The sequence below is a fragment of the Epinephelus moara genome, chromosome 24 (genome assembly GCF_006386435.1).
Source record: "Epinephelus moara isolate mb chromosome 24, YSFRI_EMoa_1.0, whole genome shotgun sequence".
Taxonomy (NCBI): Eukaryota; Metazoa; Chordata; class Actinopteri; order Perciformes; family Serranidae; genus Epinephelus; species Epinephelus moara.
Window position 1 is genome coordinate 38,244,224 of NC_065529.1, and position 22,297 is coordinate 38,266,520.

Below are 22,297 nucleotides of genomic sequence, written 5' to 3' on the forward strand. Positions count from 1 at the left end.
TATATATATATATATATATATACACACACACATACATACATATATATATATGTGTGTGTGTGTGTGTGTGTATATATATATATATATATATACATATATATATAGGGCCTCTTTAATTCATTATGAAATTAATTGACAGATCAACCTACAATGAAAAAACAGAAATGAATGACACCACACTTGGTCTTCTTACAAGACGCATTTCTGATGTAATTTAGGAATGAATGTAGTCATTTCTGTTTACAGTTAATCTAATTAAACCAACTAAAAGTTCATTTTCGGCAGACATGAGGGTAGGGTTGCAGTGATATATTGGTTTAAAGGCATACTGTGGTATGAAAATTGATGGTTATCATACATACATACATACATACGTACATTTGCTTATCTTGCATTGAAAAAAATGGAACTGAAAGAAGACTCTCACCTTTATTTTACTGATTTTTAAACAGGAGATGTTTTTACAGATACTTAATTTAAGAAAAGGTTTCAAGTTTCAGTTGTAGCGTGACACTGCAGTATTTTCTAAGATGGTTGTTGTAGCGTGAAAATCTCAAACTGTATCTGAGGGAAATGACAGTATTAGTTAAGTTATTCTATAATTTTCAGGATGCCACAACTAGTTTACAACATGCTTTTATTAGTGTGCACATCTGAAGCACAAATCACTGCAGGCATCTCTAAATTTACCTAAACAACTCTCCAGCCCTGTTTAGCAGTGCGGTGTTGTGTCCCAGGCTCCATACATTCGTCATGAGAATGTCAACAAAGAGGCCGGCCATGCACAAACCTGCCCCCTTAGCAACAAACTGTCAGGACCCCTTTTAGAGGCCTGTTTTTTTCTAGAGCACTAAACACCCTCTCCGCTTACAATAAGTCATCTGAGGCTCCGCGGGCAGAGCCAAGGCATGCCCCAGAAGAAGCCGTCTCACAAGGTGATTACCTCAGACATCTAAAAGCTGCCCTGACGTGAGGTTAGGGGAATGTTAACGATTGCACTGTATGTAATACTGTCTACCTTGCAGTCTCAGACTCCCAGTGGCCTTCAAAAGAAGGCTAGTCATCCCTCCCATTGGGAATTCCACTTTTTCTGCCAGGACTTTTTTTTTCTCATTTGGTGGGAAACCTTTTGCAAATTTCCATTGCCTTAGCAAGATGACTGCATTGTCCATGTGTGTTCTGTGCTCTACAAACCTGTCTAGACTTCCCAGAAGCATTGCCAGTCGTTTACGTAGCTCGGGGTTGACTAAGAGTTCAAAAGAACACAACATTTTAATTTTTATAAGTCACACATGTTAATAATCACATCAGTTGTGTCAGAACATGAACAACACTTTGAGAAGCTCAGCTCTTGTTTGCTATCTTTCACTACCTGTAGAACCTTTTTCATTAAATGTGCATTATCATTATTATTACTATGACTTTTTAAAAGCGTCAAATCTACCACAACTTTCATCAATTCATTCTTGATACGAGCATAATCAACTTGATACCACTCTCATATCTGCACAGTGAACATACAACCAGCAGCTAGTTAGCTTAGCTTAGCATAAAGACTTAAAACAGTCTGAAACATCTAACCTGGCTTTGTCCAAAGGAAACAAAATCCATTTACCAGCACTTCTTTAACTCACTTATTAACAAGTTCTATCTCATTTAGTCCGCACACTGTAAATACAAGGTGGTCAAGTGCAGGAACAGGTAGTCACTGCCCCTTGCCAAGAAATAGTCTGGTCCACAAACCCTGTAAAACCACAAAATGTCACTTTTATGTACTGATTAAACAAACAAGGTATAACACATTAGTTATTGAGCTTTAGAGGTGCTGGCAGGTGGGTGTGCTGCCTTTCAACAGAGGCAGGCTAGTTGTTTCCCTCTGTTTACAGTCTTTATGCTAAGCTAAGCTAACCTAGCCATAGCCTCATTCTGCGTTAGACGGTAGACGGCGAACTGGATATCATTTTAATGGACGAAAGCAGGACGTTTAAATTAAGTGAGGCCAGCAAAGAATAATGGGAACTGTAACAGTAGACAACATTGCCATTTAAAGTTAGAATATTTTAACTTGTTGCCGTCCACTGTGACAGAATAAGCCAATGTTGCGTAGTTTCTTCACACAAGGCTAAAAAAAATCAGGCAATCTGGACAATCACTGGACATTACTTGAAAAATTTGATAAAATAACAAGCAAGAAATAATTATTCAATATGTTTTATTCCTTTCTTTGTAAATAATGCAGCATATGACCATGTGGTTTTGTTTTGCCGTCCTGCCATTCTGTCACATTGTTTGGAGGTGTTGTCTGTCTGATTTCATGTGAACGCAGCCTTATATTTAACAGACAGATCTGAAAGTGGTGCCAAACTTCTGATCTAAACCTCTGCAAGCAAACAAACTTGCACGCTTGATTGCTTTTGATTTTCCGCTCATGTTTTTTCAGAAAGTAATGAACAAAAACTGTCCAAAAATCTACAGAGTAGTTTCAGCGCAGAGGTATTCCGTCTTGGTGAAATGAATAGTTGGCACATTTTACAGGCAAAGTTCAGAGGAAGTGTCTTCAGAAGATGCGTGTGTGTCAAAAAAATGTTGCCTGTCTTGTTTTGCTTCGGGGCTGTACTGACATGTTGTTCCCCTGCGTTTTCTGGCCTCGACAGGTATGTCAACCCCCGAGCACACACCTCTCCCTCTCTCAGCCCTGCAGCTGTCACCACTGCAAAGCACTCTGGGTACAAAGAAAAAAAGATTGCAGTGCTGGAGGGAGGCTTATGTCTGTTTTGACCTTTGCAGGCCACATTAGGAATTAGCAGCAGGTTCAGTGCATATGTATAGTTGCGAGCAAAGATGTGTGTGGAGGTAAAACAGAGGGGGGCCGAGCGCTCTGTAATGATGACTGAGCAGGCCTTCCCTGTCAGCCCCCTCACTGAGATGTTAGGAATGTTTTCAGTCATGGCTGAGCAGTATGTTAGCAATTTAGGATTACCTCAATGTTATGAGAAGGGAGGAGGGGAGAGAATATGGGTGGAGAAAGGGTTCAGGAGAGAGACAGAGAGGGGGAGAGGGGGGTACGGAGAGTGAGGAGAGATTACCTTTTTGCTCACTATCTTAGCGTGGAAGTGGAAAATTCCAGCGGTCATGTAGTAAAAGAAAAAGATAGGCGTGTCCTGTCAGGGAAGAGGTTAAGAATGGCAGCCTGCAGCGATCTGAGCGGGTGTTGAGCAATTGACAGGGGAATCATAAGCAGCTCGAGAAGAGAGGGAAAGACAGCGAGTACGAGGACAAACAAGGCTGTGCACGCGATTGTGCAACTGTGTGTCTGTTTGTACGCACCTGTCGTGTCCCCCTGCTGTGTGGACCAGCCTTTTCACCGTCTCTCAGACCTCCAGCACGTCAAGTCTGAGCAGATCTCGGCTGCCACGGTTGCAGCTGCCATTGACAACACAGAGATTATGTCCTGTATTCTCTCTGGTGGGGTTTGAGAGAGCAGAATGTGTCTAAAAAATATCCGCTAATATAACCAGTCCTACTGGGTCACTGCTCCAAGAACACCAGGCATAAAATGTGCAGCTGCTGCTTTGAAGTCTCGGGACTCTTAAAATATTGTGTCAGATTGTGATTTTGTTTTTTAAACTTAATAAATCACATCCAGTGTTTGTTTCTGGATGCATCAACTGATTTTAGTGATCCAGAGCCTGCTGAATCAGATCTGTTCAGCAGGACTGGGGTTGAACACAGGTCTCCTGAGTGATTATGTTACCTCTCAAAATGTCTTGTATGCTGTGGTTCTCAAAATTTGGTGCAAGGGTGTGAAGTGGAGGATAAGGGATTTGGGACTGATTACCTCAGTGTTTCTGAAATCTTTTGCGTTCGCCCTGTGACCAACAATTCTTTTTAGTGATTAGTGCATTTAGGGATGGAGGCTCTGTACAGTATGTGGCAGAGGCATCATGATCCAGTTTGTCTTTTTCTACAGAGCAGAAAAACTAGTGTCTGAGAATCTGTCTCGCAGCTTAATTTACAAATCATTTTAACATTCAGCTTTGTAAAAGTTTATTTGAAACTTTGAAATCAAACACTGTTTGAGTTATTTGTCCGGCCCTCTTCAAAGCGCTGTCTCAGCAGCAAACTGTATATCACATAAAACAAAAGCTGTATTTTAAATATCACAAACCAACCAGATGTTGTGGAAAAAAACTGGAGATATCGTCTCAGCTCACAACCACAGAACTGCACTGTTCAACAGATGAACAAAACACATTTTTGATTTACCATGCTGTATAATTTCTGTGCTCAACACTGCTGTAAAACCCGTTACAAAAAATGTGTATGGTCTTGCTATTTAGAATTAATTGCGTGGAGAGTCCTGAAGTCTGTTGTGAATTTACAGTTTCACCAACAGCCCTGAGTGCACCTCAGCATTCTCCGAGATGTTCTTATCTTCTTAGTCAAACTGTATGTCATACTGTATCTCACACACACTTTGCAATGAGATATCTGTGAAATTCATAGCAGAACTCTGTGGTTGGGACGATGTAATGTTTTTCCCCGTCTGCTTCTCAGCTGAAGAGATTGAGAGTGACAGTTGCGCGGGGGTCGGACTGGCATTGTTCTTTCTCTGCCATCCTCTGCTGGGATGGTCGGCAGCAGGTGCTGCTGTCCGTTGAGTGCAGGGTCACATAGTGGTGTTGTTTTGGGAAAAGGGGGCTGCTTTGCTGCCAGGTGGCAGTTGTTGGCAGAGACAGTTATGGCTTTGTGTTTCCTCCAAGAGTTACAGCATCAGCTGCCCCTTTTGCCCCTCTAACCGACGACCCCCTATGGCAACCTAATGGCCCTCACCCCGGCTCTAACCCCTGCTTTTCCCTGAGCTTGAAGTGCATGTGTGTGTTCGCCTGAGCTCTGGCTGTGTTCACAGGCCCAGGCCAATCAGACTGGCTAGCACAGATGTGACAGGCTTAGAGGAATGCTAGGAATGCGGAGGCGCTGGAGCGGGCGTGTCCATCCTTGGCCCGGGGCAGAGGGGGGACGGGCTAGCTCAGTATCGGCAGACAGTTCAGCTCTGCTCTGCTGGCCGACCGCCGGGCTGACTGGTTGGAGAGAGTACGGTGAGGGCTGCAAGCCTGCTGGAGATGGCCTGCAGTACTTTTATGGTAATTGCACTAACCAGGGCCTTCTGGAGGCCAAGTGCTAAAGAGTGTGTGAAAAAACAGGACTTGTTTCTCCTGTCATTATGTGTGTGGATACGCTAAATTTCCTAGACACACAGTCTATTGTGTGCGTCTGTGTGTGTTATAGAAGGCACATCTTGACCAGTTTTTGTTGGTGTAAATTTCTGTCAGCAAGTTTCGAAGAGTTTAGGTCATTATTCATAATGATACAGCGGTTCAACCTCTCCCTTTGGCCCAATTCTCAGCCACAGAAACCCAGCAAACGTGACTTGGCAAAGAAAAGAAGTAAAAAACACTGATGGACTGATTTTCCTTTGAGACAGCACAATAATGCTTTTTGCACTTCTTATACACCAAAGATGATTTTTTTTCTTGATCCCAGCTGCACTTTGCTGAAGAGGCAGTGCTTGTTAAATCTCGTGCACGGCACTGAATGTTAAGAAGACCATGAAAGCCCAGAATAGAAGCCTGTTCTCCGCACAACCTGTTTGTGCAGAATGTCGAGAGTAGATGTTATGTCATGAAAAACATGGTTCTGTTTTCTAAGCGCTCTCTATAATTAGGCTGCAGGGCCCCGTGAGCAGACAATAAGGAGGTGTGAAACGAGCTAATGAAAACTTTGGAGTAAAACAAGTAAATCAGCCTTTAAATCACTGTCTTATTTTAAAGAAGAAACTAAATTTTAAATACAGTCTCCCAAAGGAAACAGAGGTGTTGTTATGGCCTGTGACCTCTGAGAAAAATGTTTTTTGCCCTGAGTCTGAGGAGCTCTGGGAAAGGTCACACTGCTGTAAGATGTGTACTCAACATATAACAAGAGTGCCACCTTCTGTTCATTTCAGGGTATCATCAGCGAACGTTCAAACACTACTCGATTGTCATGTATTCCTATGTCCTTGTTTTTGTTTTTGACCATACTTCCTGTTTTGTGTTCCAGGTCGCAATGAATTGATAGCAAGGTACATCAAGCTGAGGACGGGCAAAACCCGCACAAGAAAACAGGTAAACAAGTTTTGATTATTGGATTGGAATAATTATGCATGAGTTTGGTTTTAGTGACTGACAGTAAAAGACAGAAGTTTGAAAACTATTCAGAACTGCAACAACTGTTTTATAAAAGGATTCATAGTTGCTGATGTCCTGCTTAGTGGATTACAAGTTATTTAAAGGATAGGGCTGGTTTTATTACATAGAATTTTTTATTGTCATTCAATGTGATTGTTCTTCTTTAAACAGCCTTTGAATAACCTACTCTGGCGTTTTTCATTTTCTTAACAAAGGCAAAGTAATTTCCGAAACCAGCCGGGCACTACAGTTTTAAGTACACAGTACTCAAACTAGAGTAAATAGTGCTTTTGTTGGGGACTATTTTTATCTGCGGATTACTACACATTCAATGACCTCGTGGGTATTTACAACAGCAGGTTGGTGTATGTGTGATTAACCATAGTCTGTATAAAAATAATGGACAGAGCCACCATGACATCACCTGTTGGTTTGTGGACTCCCATTTTGAAGCTTTGAGTTTGGCATTTTGTCCATTGTCACTTTGGTTTTTGGGAGCAAGAAGTGATCATATGTGGACGAAAGGGTGGAGCTAACCCTAATGTTAGCTGCTAGCTTGGTTAACACAGGGTATTAACAGCTATGGTTAACTGTGATAATGCTAGTTCTAATTTTCACTAGCGAAAACAGGTTTAAAAATGTAAATTACAGAAAAACTGACGATCTCACACCGTAGAGCAGTGGTTCCCAACTGGTGCCGCCAAGCAGTCCAGATTTCTCCTCGGTCAGTAGTTCAAAGTCCACACAGTTAAATATGTTCTGTGTCATACTTGCATTTGACCATGTCATCGAGCTAGTTCGTTGTCTCTGTCAAGTAGCTGTCCGTTAGTCACTCACTCTACAGCAGGAAACGGCACCTCAAAATAAAAGCTCTGTGCTGGAAATTCACTGTGCTTCAATTTAAAATGTGTTTTTTACAAACTTGACACGTTGACGAGTCGCTTGCATTGACCCACTTCTGGACCGCAACCCACCAGTTGGGAACACTGCAGGAGAGGGTCTTTCAGTACAACCAAATGCTGAACAAGACTTTTGAAGGTGACCAAAATGTTACAGTTAACTTTCATAAACTGAAAACACATTGAAAAAGCGACAGCTTCAGCTATGACTATACTCTGTAAATTTGTGGTTACGCCATGGTTACGTTACCTGACTAACATGGTCATCTTGACTTGTCAACGAACTGCACCTACATGTCACTCAAAGCAGCCACGCCCTTACTTTGCGTAACTTTAAGCCTTAAAAACATTTAAGTGGGTGAGTGATATAAAAGAATCATCCCCCTACAGTTGTCATAAGCCCTTTTTAGATAGGAATTGCACAGATTTGCAGGAAAGCCCTATCAGTCTTTTTTCAGCATTGGCAGTATAAAAACAAAATCGGGGAGTGCGGCAAAATGCCGCCTGCCTACTTTTGTTTATACAGAATGCGCCTTTTTCGGGGCAATGGGGGGCGTGAGCAAGTAACAAAACGTGTAGCTCAGCGTGTGACATAAACAGTGACGTGGGAGGGAAGCCGCAGCTGGTCAGTCCTTCAGCGATTCTCCCGTTCCTGTCATCTGATGGTTAATGGCCTCTTCGTTTGCGAGGGCAAGGAGGGTGCGCAATTCCTTGTCTCCCCAGTTGCTCATCTTTACAGTGTCTTTCAGGTTTGTGTTTCCCTCTTGCTACTAGCTGCTCGCTAATTCCTGCCATCAGCTGTTTCCTGTTTATCCACCGCCAGTGGGTCGCACGTGCGGCGTCATCAACAGCTCCTCCCACAAGTCATCAACAGCCCCTCCCATTGCGGAAGGCCGCCTCGGTCTTTTTAAACTAAAAAAGTTCCGCCAATATGACTACCCTACGAGTCGGAAAATTGGGCACCTCGGATCAACTCGCCAATCCGCCTCTGTGTGTCTAAACGTTCGAAGCTGGCCGGCAAAATGGCCCAACATTTGCGGAAAATCTGGCAGTGTAAAAGGGGCTATAGCAACTGTTTTTTTTTTCTCTATACTGAAAACATGTTTGTGTTCTGCTGTACAGTTTGACATTTTAACACAAGTGTCATTGTCGAATTACTCACTTTTGGAGCCAGCCTCAAGTAGCCTTTCGAGGAACTGCAGTTTTTGGCACTTCGGCGTTGGTTCCATTTTAAGCCCCAAGGTTGCTGCTTGGGATTAACTAAAAATAAACTCCAGTGCTCATGTTACTCATAATGATGAAACATTTTTAAATAGGCTTAAGATCATTGGTTCCCAACTGGTTCAGCCACAGGGTCCAGTTTTCTCCTTAGTCATTAGTATGAGGTCCACACAGTTTGATATGTTCAGCGTCACACTTGCTTTTGACCATGTCATCGAGGTAGTTTGCTTCTTTCTGTCAAGAAAGAGTCAGTGATACTACAAAATAAAAGCTCTGTGCTAGAAATTCAGTGTACTTAAAAATAAAGAGTTTGCAGTCCACCTGTAGTCCATTCAGAATGAGCCTGCAGCCCACGTTTGGACCATGACCCAACAGTTGGGAACCGCTGGTTTAGACAACAGTACAGGTCTGTAAGGAATAATTTAAGTCAGACTTAAGTTGCACAAAGAATAGTTGTTATGATGATCAGTTTAGTGATGGTTTTGTCTTTGATTTGTTGAATATAGAATATCCCAGCCTTATCCTTTAAATCAACTTTGATTGTTTGCTTGAACTGTGAGCTCTTGCTGTTTATATTATCTCTGTAAGTGTGTGTGTGTGTGTGCGCATGTGTGTGTGCATGCATCTGAGTGCATGTATTTTTTTATGCTCAAAAACTGTTTCACACCCCTTTAGGTGTCTAGTCACATACAGGTGTTAGCACGGAAGAAAGTTCGTGAATACCAGGCGGGTATAAAGGTAGGTGCCACCAACCTGCCTCCCGGCAACACTGACTGGGCGTCTCTTTCCTCTTTGGTTACGGCTTCTCTCTCTCTCTTTCCTCCCTCGTATCTTTCTCTCCCTGACTCCTTTTCCTCTTCCCTCCTCTTGGCTATTCTTCTGTGCAGGTTTCTAGCCACTTGCAGGTTCTCGCCCGGAGAAAATCTCGCGAGATCCAGTCAAAGCTAAAGGTATGCGCTTCACCGCGGGCTCGGCGGGGCTGGTAAAGGCTTGGCTTTGCACTAACCACTTAATCAATGCATATCATTATCAGTCCTTGATTTGAGGCAAGGCCAGTTCCTGCTAGATCCGTGGATGCAAGCTTGGCAAGTTAAATACACTGTTTAACGACAAATCCCAAAGAGTTAATTCTGATATATCCACAATGCTTCTGTACCATGCATGCAGCTTTTTAACTTCCGCTGTAGGTCAGAGCTGCATTATAAGACTAATCTCACCACTCAGTAGTCAAAGTATCGCAACTGAATAATGATAACGTTTCTGGCTTTTAAGGAATGCTACACACGCTGTTATGATGAGCCAAGCGAACAGTCATTTAGCTGCATGTTGCTCCAGCTCTGTATCTGTCCTCTGTGCCAGCCATGCCTCTGCAGCATACTCTGTTCTCTAAGACTTCCTCTCTCCCTAAAACTCTCTCTACTTTGATGCCTTTAGTTCCTTTAATGTGTTTGTAATCTGTTTTGTTAAAAAAAACATTAATCTTCATCATATGACTCCTTTGACTTGTTTATAGATCTTTCTGTCCTTCCTGTCTCTCCTGTTTTTATCGTTTTTGCATTTTCACATATGTGTAATGCAGACTCGTGTAAATACACTGCAGTAGTCTAACTTCAATTTAAATTAACCCCTTTATGCAGAATAACCCTATAGTGGACACCGGCATCTGCTAGTGACATACTTTTGTTTGAAATGAAACCGTAAAAGATAGATTAGCCATCTTTCAGAGGTGTCAGATGTAGTTCACTTCACTCTGCAGTGGCTCCTTACTTCCTTACAAAACATAAACTCTGACATCAAAAAGTAATTATATAACGTACAGTAGGAACACTCAACTTGTTCATCCAGTGTTACAAGTTTCTAATCTTTCCACAAATGCCAAACTTATCTTGAATACAAAGTGCTATCCTGTTCATAGTCAGCACACAAATAACCTTCTCTATTCAAAAGTTAGAAGACCTCACCAGTGAGTAGGGCTGGGTATCGACATGCAGTACCTTTAAGGTATCTGTTGAAACAACCCAAGTAGTATCAAAACTTCTCCAGTCAAACAATACCTGCGTTCAGTTCTTTTTTGTATCCAGGTTTAGAAAAAATTACTATTCGTTAGGTTTTGCTTGCAGCCAATCACAACATGTGCCCATTGATTTAATGCAATATGTGATTGGCCCTCTACTGCAGCAGCTACAACCCGTACAGTCTGTGGTGTGGTGAAGTTGAGCGTGGTGTTATTACAGTTCAGCAACCAAATGCCACCACGATATTGGAAAGTATGGCTCTACTATGTCCCTCCATTCATATTATGGGTATCGAATAAAGTAGAAAAAAAGGTATCAAGTGAAGTACTCTTTTGGTATCTTTGTCACTTTAAGGCCCCGATCTCACAGGTTGCAAAGCGCAAGGCGCACCGCACTTCCTTTTCTTTTTAAAAATTGAATGCCAGTAGTAAAAAAAACAACAACAACAAAAAAAAACACCCCATCATGTCCTTACACTGACCGTCCCGTGTAATCAATCTACCGTTGATGTTTTTGTAGCTCTGGTAGAGGATGAGAGGCTGTCAGCAAATAGTTTGTATGGCACAGGGAAACAGAGATCTGTGTGGGTACATGAGACCCTAAAAAAGAGGGTGGATCATGGGGAGTACCACCAGTTGGTCCAGGAGCTTCACCTCAATGATGACTGTTTCTAAAACCAGTTTCTCCTCCATTGTTTACCAACTGTGTACTTGTTATGACCACCACATTGTCTGATTGGACAATGGAGAAAAACCTTTTCGCTCTGAGTTGAAGTTTTTTTAACTGTAACTGGATTTCAGTGTGCTCTGGCAAAAACGTGAGGTGCATCGTTACGCAAAAACTGTGAGCAAAAAACTTCATTCTCATAAAAAACAATTACCAAAAGGCGTCTCCAGCTGCTTAAACACTTTCTGTGTGATCAGGGCCTATGAGTTTTGGTATTGGTACTGGTATTGTCATTTTTTAAACAATGCCCAGCCCTACCAGTGAAGTCACAGGACGTACAAAACAAAGTCGCCACATTATCCTCCCCGCTCTTCTCACAGTTACATTACAGAGTCAAGAATTATGCTTTACAAAATGTCTTTAAAATTGACACTCTTCCTCATATCTGTTTTGAGGAAAGCATGCTCTAAAAATTGAGCCAAGAAGCTGCAATATAATGTTATAAAATCAGACTTTTAAGGCTTGTATTCATTCTGTGTGGTGACTTTATTCCTCTCTGCTTTAAGGGGTCAATCATGTTTTCTTCTTTCTGTGTTTACTTTGTGCACACACAACCTCCTTCACACATAACAACATATTTGACACATTTTTGTAGCAAAATGAAAAATTATCATCACCTCATGCTCGTGTGTACTCGTTACAAAAAAAATCCTGCATATTTTAATTTCACCTGTTCAGTCATCATGTAATTTAGTTCAGTCGTTTTGGTTTTAATGCGTTGTGAGATCACCTTCATGGGACGATAGCATTGGCAGCACTTTAAGGAAAGTTCAGTGCCGTTCTTCCTTTGAACTTTTTCCCCCTGTAGCTTTTATAAACGTTAAATATCAACTAATGAAGTGTACATGCAGTGGTAGCCGTGCCAACGTCTTGTTGGAGTGTTTATTGAGCCGTTATGAAGTAAAGCCAAAGTAGTTTATTTGCCAAAGAAAAACATTCAACTAGTTTCCAAGCTGCTCTTTTAAGTTCAGATAACAAAGAACAACTCCCTCCTCTGGGGAGTAAATGGATACTGTACCATCAGCTGAACAAACAGGAAGTATAAGTGAGACGACTGAAATGGATACACACTGTAGTAGCAGCTGTACATTGGACGTGATACACTGAAGGCTTGTACTACAATAAACCTCCAAGGATTTAACTGTTTACTGTTTGCATCATGTTTTTCCTCTTTTGGTTTTTTAGTAGGGGAAATGTTGTAAAGTCTCATAAAGCAAAGTGCTCCCTAATTATACAGTGCAGAGTTTTGTGGGCTTTTACTGAAAGAATATCCTTATTAAACAGACCTTACACTTTGCGTTCTACATGATTTTGATGATGATTACACAAATTAGTGCTGTCAAATAAAATGAAATGATATAAAACAATATTTCTTTCCCCTTTCTAAATATCGTGATAATTATGTATTGAATCATGCTTCTATAACCTCAGTCCCTACCGAACATTGTAACGTCTAACCCAGACCGAACTCATGTAACTGCACACCACATCTACAGAATCAAATCAGACGAGGCAAACCTGGATTGAAAATAAAATTTTATTTCCACTAAAATTTATTAATCTCAGCACATCATGTAGAACTGTACAGTACTAATGGTTTCTCTCTTTTTTGATTCAGGCGATGAATTTGGTAAGTGAATCTGACTTGTGCAATATGCTTCCCTGCTCCCCTTTGTTTGGCAGCACCAGTGCACTGTCCCCTTGCTATGGCCCTCTGCTGGCATGGCGTCCCCACCCCGTTACTATACTGTGATGAAGCAATGCTTAGGAAGCAGCCACGCTTCAGTTACTGCTGCACATCCTGCCTGATGTAGTGTAATCCCCTCAGCCTCTGCCAAAGAGCCAAAGTCTTGCTTGCTTTGCGTTAAGGTGTTGCTCTTTGATTCGGGGTCTCACTTCTGAGGCATCTGTCCTTTGATTGCAAAGTCATAGGTTAAAGCTGGGACAGGCAGGTTAATTTTGGCATTACTGGGCAAAAATCCCATAATAAACTTTGAGCATATTGTAATTCATGTGAGCCAAGAGAAAACTAGACCTCTGCACCTCCTCTTGACTCTGTTTCAGGCTTTAGAGAATCGAGTCTGTGACGGGAGACAATGGTCAATCACAGGCCATGTATTGGCTGTATTACAAATGCAGAGCCATGTGCATGTCCCTTTGGTGAAATCATGATTCAATGGTGGAGAATCCTGCAGAAAAAGTTGCTATTCCAGCATTGACAGCAACTGCCTACACTCCAAAGCTCCCCAGAAAAGGAAGACGGACTTATCAGAAAGAGAGTCTAGAAGAGAGTCAAACAAAAAAACGAAGTAAAACAGGTGTCAGTATTGGTGAAGTTTCTGGAGATGGAGAGAAAATGTTGTGAGAGAAGATAGTTCAGCCGACTACTAACTGGAGCCAGAGACTCATAGCTAGAGACTTGAATCACTGTGTGCACTCCGTCTCACTCCCCGTCGTTACAGACCACCTCATCAAGAGGAGAGTGGACAACAGCTATGGATCTGTGCTCAGCGACCACAGCAACCCAAATCCAGCCAGTGCAAACCCCAGCACCATGGGATCGGACAGCCACGACTCCCAACTGGATCAGCAAACCTTCTGTTGCTGCCGTTGCGTAGGTTAGACCTTTGGGTTACTGAGGCGGAGTGATGGTGGAGTGGCTAGTGAGCTAATTCTTGTCTCATTCGTGGTCTGATAAACGCTGAGAATGGGGTGAGGAGGGGATGAGTGAAAGCACAGCAGGCAACTCTAGAATGAAATAAGATCAAATATATCAGTGTATGCAAACACCGTGTTACTGGATGAAGCGCATGAATACGCTCATGGTCATCTGGTGGGAGGGGCATAGGACAGAGCGTGGGGAGCTGCAGGAGGAAGGTGCATTTTCAAATTCAGCTGTTCTTTCTTCCTCTTCCAGATTTCTGCCTACCCCAGCTTTAATGAGCTTAAGTGCATACATGAAAAAAGAGCAAGAGGATGCATTTTAAATTTAGGTTGGCGTGTTGAAATCAAAGCTTTGATGTGTTTGTAAATTATGAACCAGTATACATGAATTTGTTGGCTTTGTATACCTTTTCCTTTGTGTTTCATTGATATATTTTAATTTGTTGATGTACTTTTTGACGCAACACAAGTGCAAATCTGCCTTCTAAACCAATGCACTCTCTTTATTCTCTTTTTCCTGTGGTGATCCTGATAACACTTTGACATTCATTGATCTTGTGACCTGAGCTTAAACACCAGCCAATGCTACTTCATCCTTCTGTTCTGTTCTCTGCTTCATTCTGTCAAGCTGCTGTTTCACATAAAATGTTCTCTTGTTTAGTTTTGAGAATTATAGTGTTTTTCTCACTATTAAGCTAACCTCATGTCAAGTTTATCTCTTAATAGCTCAACTCAACATTATTACACACATTAATTTCAGAATATAGTTGTTTTAAAGATAAATCAAACACATACAAATAAATATAGTGCAGTGTAAAGTCTAAATACTACTCTGTAATACAGTAGTAGATAATGTTTAGGTTATAGTGCCACCTTGTGGCTGACTCGTGTCACTCCTCTGTTTCAATCTGCAGGATCAGGCGTCTAAAGACAAAGCCCTGCAGAACATGGCAGCACTGTCGTCTGCACAGATCGTCTCCCCGAGTATGATAAAGAATCACCTTCCACCACTGCCTCCTGCCCCCTACCAACCACCCAGAGTTAGCCCACCACTCATTTTATCACACATTATCATGTTTTGTTGTATGTTTCAGTTGCATTTGAATTTTATCTTTTAAAAAAAAAAAAAGATCCTACAAAACTAATTAACATTGTTTTCTTGCTCTGCAGTTCTGGCCTGCTATCCCAGGACAGCCTGGACCCTCTCAGGAGTAAGTAAACCCCTCTACTGAACACTCCTGATGTCTGTGGTGTGACACCAGGGTGTAATTAGTTTAGTATTTAGTAAAGAGAACAGTGACTGAGTCAGCACAGGGGTTAGGTTTATTGTCAGGTGGGTATTGCAGGGCATGTTTAACGGATCACATTTTTGCACACCAGGCTGGTTCTAGATCTCAACCCGGGAAGGACTCCTGGGCTTTGCCGCACCAGCCATGCGTAAGTTCCCCCTAGCCGAGGTCCAACTGTGAGCACAAAGCAGAACTAACTCTTCTTCTCCACTGTATTGTACTGTATGTTTCCTGCACTGATGTAAACCACCACCGGGCAAATTAACTGCTTCAGATCTGATCGAGAACAAAAGGAACAAGGGAGATAAATCCCTCAATGTGTTCCATGACTTGTGGTCACTGAAAAACTACCAAAATCTCAAAATATTTTAATCAAATTTCTTTGATTTGTCAGTAAACGCATTATTAATTGATGCTATTTTGCATCTTTAAGAAACAATGAAGCAGGTGGACTTACGCCTAGCTGGTGCCAAAACACATGCTTTGACACTAACAGCTTTTCACAATAAAAAAAACATTCGTCAGAAGTACCCATGTGCCACAAACATCTCATACCAACCTCTATAGTGGAGCTTATTTTCTGACTGAACCATTCATTGTCTTTCAGCATCAAACCTTTTGCACAGCCCCCGTTCACAAGCCTATCAGGTCCTGTACCACAGCCCATACCAAGTAAGTATGAAGCATCTGTGAGAACTGTTCAAAAATGAAACTAAACATAACTGTTGTATAAACGTGTGCTTGTGCCACAGGTTATGAGCCCTTGGCGCCTCCTCCTCCTCCATCTGCTACTGCAGTGCCAGTGTGGCAGGACCGGACCATCGCCTCCTCTAAGCTGCGGATGCTGGAGTACTCGGCCTTCATGGAGGTCCAGAGAGACCCAGACAACGTGAGTGAACATTTACAATAAGGCTCCCCACTTACAGACATGTCCGGATTTTTGGAGGGGAAGGGGACTTTAATAATCATAATAATAATAATAATAATTTAAAATTTATTTAAATAGCACCTTTTAAAACACAGATACAAAGTGCTTTACAGTAAATCTTAACACATTTAAAAAACAATGACAATGAAACGAACGTAAATGTGTTGAAATGTCGCCAAAGTAAAAGAAATATAAGGAGGCCAAAACTAAAATCAAGATAATAAACGAGAATTAAAATCAGTAAAATAGACAGCTCAGATAAAATCAGGACATGCTTTCCGACAGCAGTACGCTTTTAGGAGAGACTTAAATGAAGACACTAACTCATACAGCGGTATATATTCTCGAGCAGGATGTTCTAGAGCCTCGAGGCCCTGATCTTAAAATCTCTGTCCCATTTAGTCTTCAGCCTGGACTCTGGAACAGACAAAAGACCTCTGCCTGAGGATTCCAAACTACACAAAGGTTCATAAGGGACTAAAAGGTCTGAAGTGTAATCTGGAGCCAGCTCATGAGGAGCCTTAAGAGTAATCAATAACATCTTAAAATCCATCCTAAAACAGACAGGGAGCCAATGTAAAGACGCTAAAACTGGTGTGATGTGATTGTACGTCTGTGCTCAGGAGCCCAATGTCTCACAGTCCGTCTATGCACATGGCAACATAACATGCGATTTTGGTGATGGACAGCATCTTTGACCATCTGGATAGTCTGATGTGGTTAAACTACTGTACAACAAAGAACAACCGAATATTTAAGTGGTGTTTGGATCTGATGTCAGAAGCTGTTCACAGGACACAACCTGATATTCTCCTCTTCCCTCGTTCTCACCAGTGAACACACTGTCATATTAAGTTCTGCAGCTGATGCTCTTGAGGTTAACCCTGTCCTCTGTTGTCTCTTCTGTCTCTGTGCACTGCAGTACAGCAAACACCTGTTCGTCCACATTGGACAGACAAACCCCTCGTACAGCGACCCGCTCCTCGAGGCCGTGGACATCCGGCAGATCTACGACAAGTTCCCTGAGAAGAAGGGCGGGCTCAAAGAGCTCTATGAGAAAGGCCCTCAGAATGCTTTCTTCCTCGTGAAATTCTGGGTGAGCTGTTATATTTGTGTGATCATCTACCAGTTACAGTTTTTGTTTATTTCTCTTTCACTTTGTTTTATGTTTAACATTACTCTAATATGTAGAGATGCTAAATTTCTTTATGTACAACTGTATAGCTCTTTGAATTTTACCCTTTCAGAGTGACACAAGTGGTGTCAAAATATGAAAAAGCTTCCTTTTCTGATGACACAGATTATACAGAAGGCATTTCACAATGAATTTCTTCCTCCTCTCTCTGCACACATTATATTGACCCCAAACGTCTAGTCTCAAGAAGTTTGTCGTAGTAAAACCCCTAAAAAAAACCTTCAAATGTTCTTGAGACCTCACAGTTCCTATGAGGAAATTTAATCTGCATACATTTATGTGATGATCATCACCAATCTGATGACATGTATGCCCCCTGCAGGCGGACCTGAACAGCAGCGGCATGCAGGACGGTCCCGGCTCTTTCTACGGCGTCAGCAGCCAGTACAGCAGCCTCGAGAACATGACGATCACTGTTTCAACCAAAGTCTGCTCGTTTGGGAAGCAGGTTGTCGAGAAAGTTGAGGTAGGAACATGCACCGATTCTGTGTCCCCTTCTCAAACTCCAGCCTCTTGTTTTTACGTTACCACTCGGTGTGTTTGATTGTGTGTGTGTGTGTGTGTGTGTTGCAGACAGAATACGCCCGCCTGGAGGGAGGAAAGTGTGTTTACAGGATCCACCGCTCTCCGATGTGCGAGTACATGATCAACTTTATCCACAAACTCAAACACTTGCCTGAAAAATACATGATGAACAGTGTTCTTGAAAACTTCACTATCCTACAGGTAACACACACTTGGTTTTATCTGACTGTTGAAGGAATAGTTTGACTTTTGGTCAGATGAGATGATTGATACCACTCTCATGTCTGTACAGTCAGCTGCTTAGCTTAGCTTAGCTTAGCTTAACTTAGCATATAGACTGGAAACGGGGGGAAACAGCCAGCCTGGCACACAACCCCCACTATATGTCATTTTTACACTGGCTTATGTATGGCTCAACAAAATGAGATATAATATGTTAATTATTGAGCTTTAAATGTGCTGGTTGGACAATTTTGTTACCTTCAAATAGAGCCAGGCTAGCTGTTTACCCTGTTTTCAGTCTTTATGCTAAGCTAAGCTAATCAACTGCTGGCAGTAGCTTCACATTTAACATTCCGATATTAGAGTGGCATCAGTCTTCTCATCTAATACCTACCATACACTAAAAGGTGCGTTTTTAGTCACACACTTTAAGATTTTGCAAAGACTGGAGACCTTTCAGAGTCATTATTGGCAGGACTAAAACTAGATTCCTTTAGAGATTATTTCCCATCCTGCTCCTGATGGGAAATATTACGCCAAACTCCCTTTACAAAATATGTAAGGGATAAAGCTCGACAATATGTCAAAGGTCATGATCCCGCTTATACCATAGTCACTTACTAAAGAAATAAAAAATTTGAATATTTCTTCATATTTTTATGGTTTTTGCAGTCAAAATCTAAAGATTCTCACGACCCATACAGTACCTTGGTTTCCTTGGTAAAACCTGAGGGTTTACCTCATACCTGGAACAATCATGGCCGCCCTGTAAGGGTTCTGATGCAATGGAAACGGTATTCACCACTCTAGTAAATAGGACAAACCTTAGATACGACCTAGCAATGAGAGATATTCTAGTCCGCCCAGCTCATAGAACCCTTTGTCCCAGCTATTAACCAGAGAGCTAACATTATGCTAGCAAGATTCAAAGTCAATAACACTGCATACAGTTGACAAACATTAGGTTTAACAACAAGACTGAATAGCTATCTAGCTATGTCACTGTCCCCAAAGCAATATCAAGATTTTCACGAACAAGTAATACGCCATGTGTAACGTTACTGTTGGTCGCAGCCTGAAGTAGCGAGTCCCTCCTGTGGTGTTCAGAGGACGAGGCACTGACTCTCAGTGTTGTAAAGTAATTATAAACAGATTACAGATACTGATACTATTATGTAGTCGGCGTATTAATCTAGAACAGTGAACAGACATTTTCAGTGGAACGTTTTAGGAGGTGTACATTATCAGGTTTTAACAGACACCCTGCAGCCAATCAGAATTGGGTATTCACTCAGACCATGATTTGCTGCTTCTTGTTCGGTGCTGGAGAGAGAGCGCAGATATTGGTTGTTGACAATGTTCCAGTCATTAAACTATGTACACGAGCCAGGAATAAAACTTTATTTATTTGGAACATCAAATCGAGAAACAGACCGAAACTCAGACTGAGTTTTCTGAGTTCACAGGAGCGTGCCACAACTTTTATGACTTCTATCCAACATTGGAGATTTGTTTGCGACAGTAAAATCGCATTTGGTGTCGTGCTGCAAGAAAGCCAATAAGAGCATTTTACAAAATGTCAAACTATTCCTCTAATAAAGTACCAAACCATCAACAGTTTGTCACTGTGGTGTTTCAAAACAGTTTGTGCTGCTTCATGTGTCTCACCTGACGTTTTCTCTCTGCCCCTCAGGTGGTGACGAACCGCGACACCCAGGAGACCTTGCTCTGTATAGCGTTTGTTTTTGAGGTTTCCACGAGTGAACATGGAGCTCAGTATCACGTCTACAGACTTGTTAAAGACTAACAGCTCTTCAGGGAGGTTTTTTTGGAAAAGCCAGACGAAAGCGTGACACAATCTCTCTTCGACCAGCTCAACCATCCAGGAAACAAAAAACAACAACAACAAGACAAACATTCAGACAGTGCTAGGCTGAACTAACACGGACACATTTTTATGCTTTAAAAACAAGTCTCGTTTGCGAGGAAATAAAAAGAATCTCGACGTGCTGACACAGCAAAGAAATTTTTGAAGAATTACGGATTTTTCAAACAACCAGTTATTTTCCATGTGTTTAAACATGCTTTAGATGAAGTGGGTCACTTTTGCCGAGGTAATCGATGGAGCCTGAAATGTTTTACTGAGGGAACGAGAATGTGTTTAGGGTTGAAAGGACTCTTAGAGTATCGGCGGAGGATCACGCTCCGAGCAATAAGAGAAGTGTACATACAGATTAAAGAAGTAGAGAGAACAGGACCACGGAAGGGGGGAAACCAGAGCCAAGTGGTGTTGTTGCAGTAGGTGTGTTAGGAAAGCAAGTGCCTTTTCTCCAAAGATTATATCATTGCCTGCCACTTTGGATCGCCTTTTTTTTTTTACTACCTCTTGTTTTTAAATGAACAGAAAAAAGACATGTATTTTGTCCAAAAAATTGGAAAGAAGCGCCTCAGATTGACATCTTCAGAGGCGTTTTTTTGTATTTGAGCACACAGAGGAACGGGACGGGATTACTAATTTTCATGTAGCCTGTTTTTACAAAAAAGATCGTCCCAAGTTTTACAGTCCAAGTGTCTAGGGAGAAGGTTTATTGTGTTACCGTACTATTTAGGTTCTGCTTTTTTTTTTAAATGTTTTATTACACAGATTAAAAATCAGGTCTTACAAGCATCTATCTATAACTGACTTTTGACACTAGGGATGCCTTGTACCGTTGCTAGCCTGACATAAAGCCAGGGCTTTGCCATCCTTACGAGATCCCCTGTTATTTCTCTCTGTGCGAAGACGTGTGCTTGGTTGCACTTAAAAAGATCAAGAAGGGGGGAGGTGAAGCAACAGCAGTGCTTATTTTCTGCCTTGAGTTATGTAGCCTAATTGAAACTTGTTTCTGTACTGTGAGTCAGTGGATGCTAAAGGAATATGTGTTACATAGGAGTATTTTTTTTCTTTTGGAGGGTCGGGGGGGCTTTCTGTTCATATTTGTGATCAATTAACTCAGCACAGAGACCGCGGTTTAAGTGGAGAGAAGTTAATCACTGTTTCTTTTGTTTAAAAAAGAGATTGTACGCTGTGAAGTCGGCTCATTTTGCTTCACCCTTCTCCGGTGTAACATGTGGAGAAGCTGCATCCGTTGATAAAAGTTCAGTTTGGATGTTTGAGACAGTTGTTTCACGTGAAATGAATTTTGAAATCAAATGAAATGATTGTCTTGAATGCGAGCTGTTGTCTCTGTGCTGCGTGGAGTATGACCATTGATTGTTATTTATAGGGTTGGATAAGAGATAGCGGGAGGGCGGGGGTGGGAGCGGGTACTGCAGATGTGTTGATCATTTTCCACTGTGATGGAGATGTTTTTAAAGTATTGCAGGACTCACATTAGAGACAGGAGAACTGTCGTCCCGTGGATCCTGCGAAACAAGTGTCTACTCTGTGTGGTTCACTGGACAATTGTGCTATAAACAAATTTAAGATATTGTGCGGCGGAATAATTGCACCTGGCTTTGAATGTCATATTTCACAAGCTAGATACAATAACACTCCTCCTCTAGCAGGACTCTCAATTCATCTTTTATACAGACTATTCTTTTTCGCCATTATCAAGATTAATGTTTTGTTTTGATTCTGTTGTCTTTTGACTTTCAGTGTTTGCCATATGCTCCACTGAAAATAATGTGTGATTGTGCTGATATTGATAATTAATAATGAGATATCTAATGTATCATATTCTGAATGGTGTGGGCAGTTTTTTTTTTTGTTTTTGTTTCTTTTCTTTTTTTTGGTTTAAGGTGGTTTACTGTTGTCTTTGTTACCATTGTGCATTGCAATTTTATACTTCAAAGTAGAGGTTGGACTATGTAATCAAACAAATGTATCTAACAATAAAAGACGCATGGTGCCTTTGGGGCCATTTTCCCCAGAAAACTTATTAAAAATGTTTGTAAGTCTGTTTTGTCCATGATGGATCTTTTCACAGTGATATTGTGTTAGTGTTAACTTTCACAAGTTAGCTTCATGATCATGCTTGACCCTCAGTTTTTTACCCATACTTTTGAATGAAAGGTGCACTGAGCATTTATTACAGAGATCCCCTGGGGTCACGGGTGTTGCACCAAATTCTGTGACCTGATTAGAAGTTTTCCTTGTATCGCTGCTGCAAATGTTTTAACATATATTTATCCTCTAGCAACCTGCAGCTCCAAAGCCACAAGTGGCTCTTAAGCCCTTCTCCAGTGGCTCCCTTTGGCTTTGACAGAAAATTATATGGAATAAATAACCGTTATTTTTTTTAACGTTTTAATTTCATTTATTGTTGCAGGCCTAAAGTGATTCTTATATTCTTTAGCTGTAAAAAAAATTGTAGCCTATGCATCGATTTAAAAAATATTTTA

General features: G+C 41.5%; 1 protein-coding gene across 1 annotated transcript in view; it reads left to right on the plus strand.

Moving 5' to 3' along the window:
• Window positions 1-21,855, plus strand: part of tead3b (TEA domain family member 3 b) — a 25,201-nt gene extending 3,346 nt beyond the window's left edge. The window contains exons 2-12 of the mRNA XM_050039411.1: window positions 6,100-6,164; window positions 9,023-9,085; window positions 14,667-14,792; window positions 14,923-14,963; window positions 15,133-15,189; window positions 15,649-15,713; window positions 15,794-15,930; window positions 16,892-17,065; window positions 17,487-17,630; window positions 17,738-17,890; window positions 19,605-21,855. Coding sequence (XP_049895368.1) covers window positions 6,100-6,164; window positions 9,023-9,085; window positions 14,667-14,792; window positions 14,923-14,963; window positions 15,133-15,189; window positions 15,649-15,713; window positions 15,794-15,930; window positions 16,892-17,065; window positions 17,487-17,630; window positions 17,738-17,890; window positions 19,605-19,718 — 1,139 coding nt within the window. The 3' untranslated portion in view covers window positions 19,719-21,855. The remainder of the gene's footprint in view (window positions 1-6,099; window positions 6,165-9,022; window positions 9,086-14,666; window positions 14,793-14,922; window positions 14,964-15,132; window positions 15,190-15,648; window positions 15,714-15,793; window positions 15,931-16,891; window positions 17,066-17,486; window positions 17,631-17,737; window positions 17,891-19,604) is intronic.
• The last annotated feature ends 442 nt before the right edge of the window (window positions 21,856-22,297 follow it).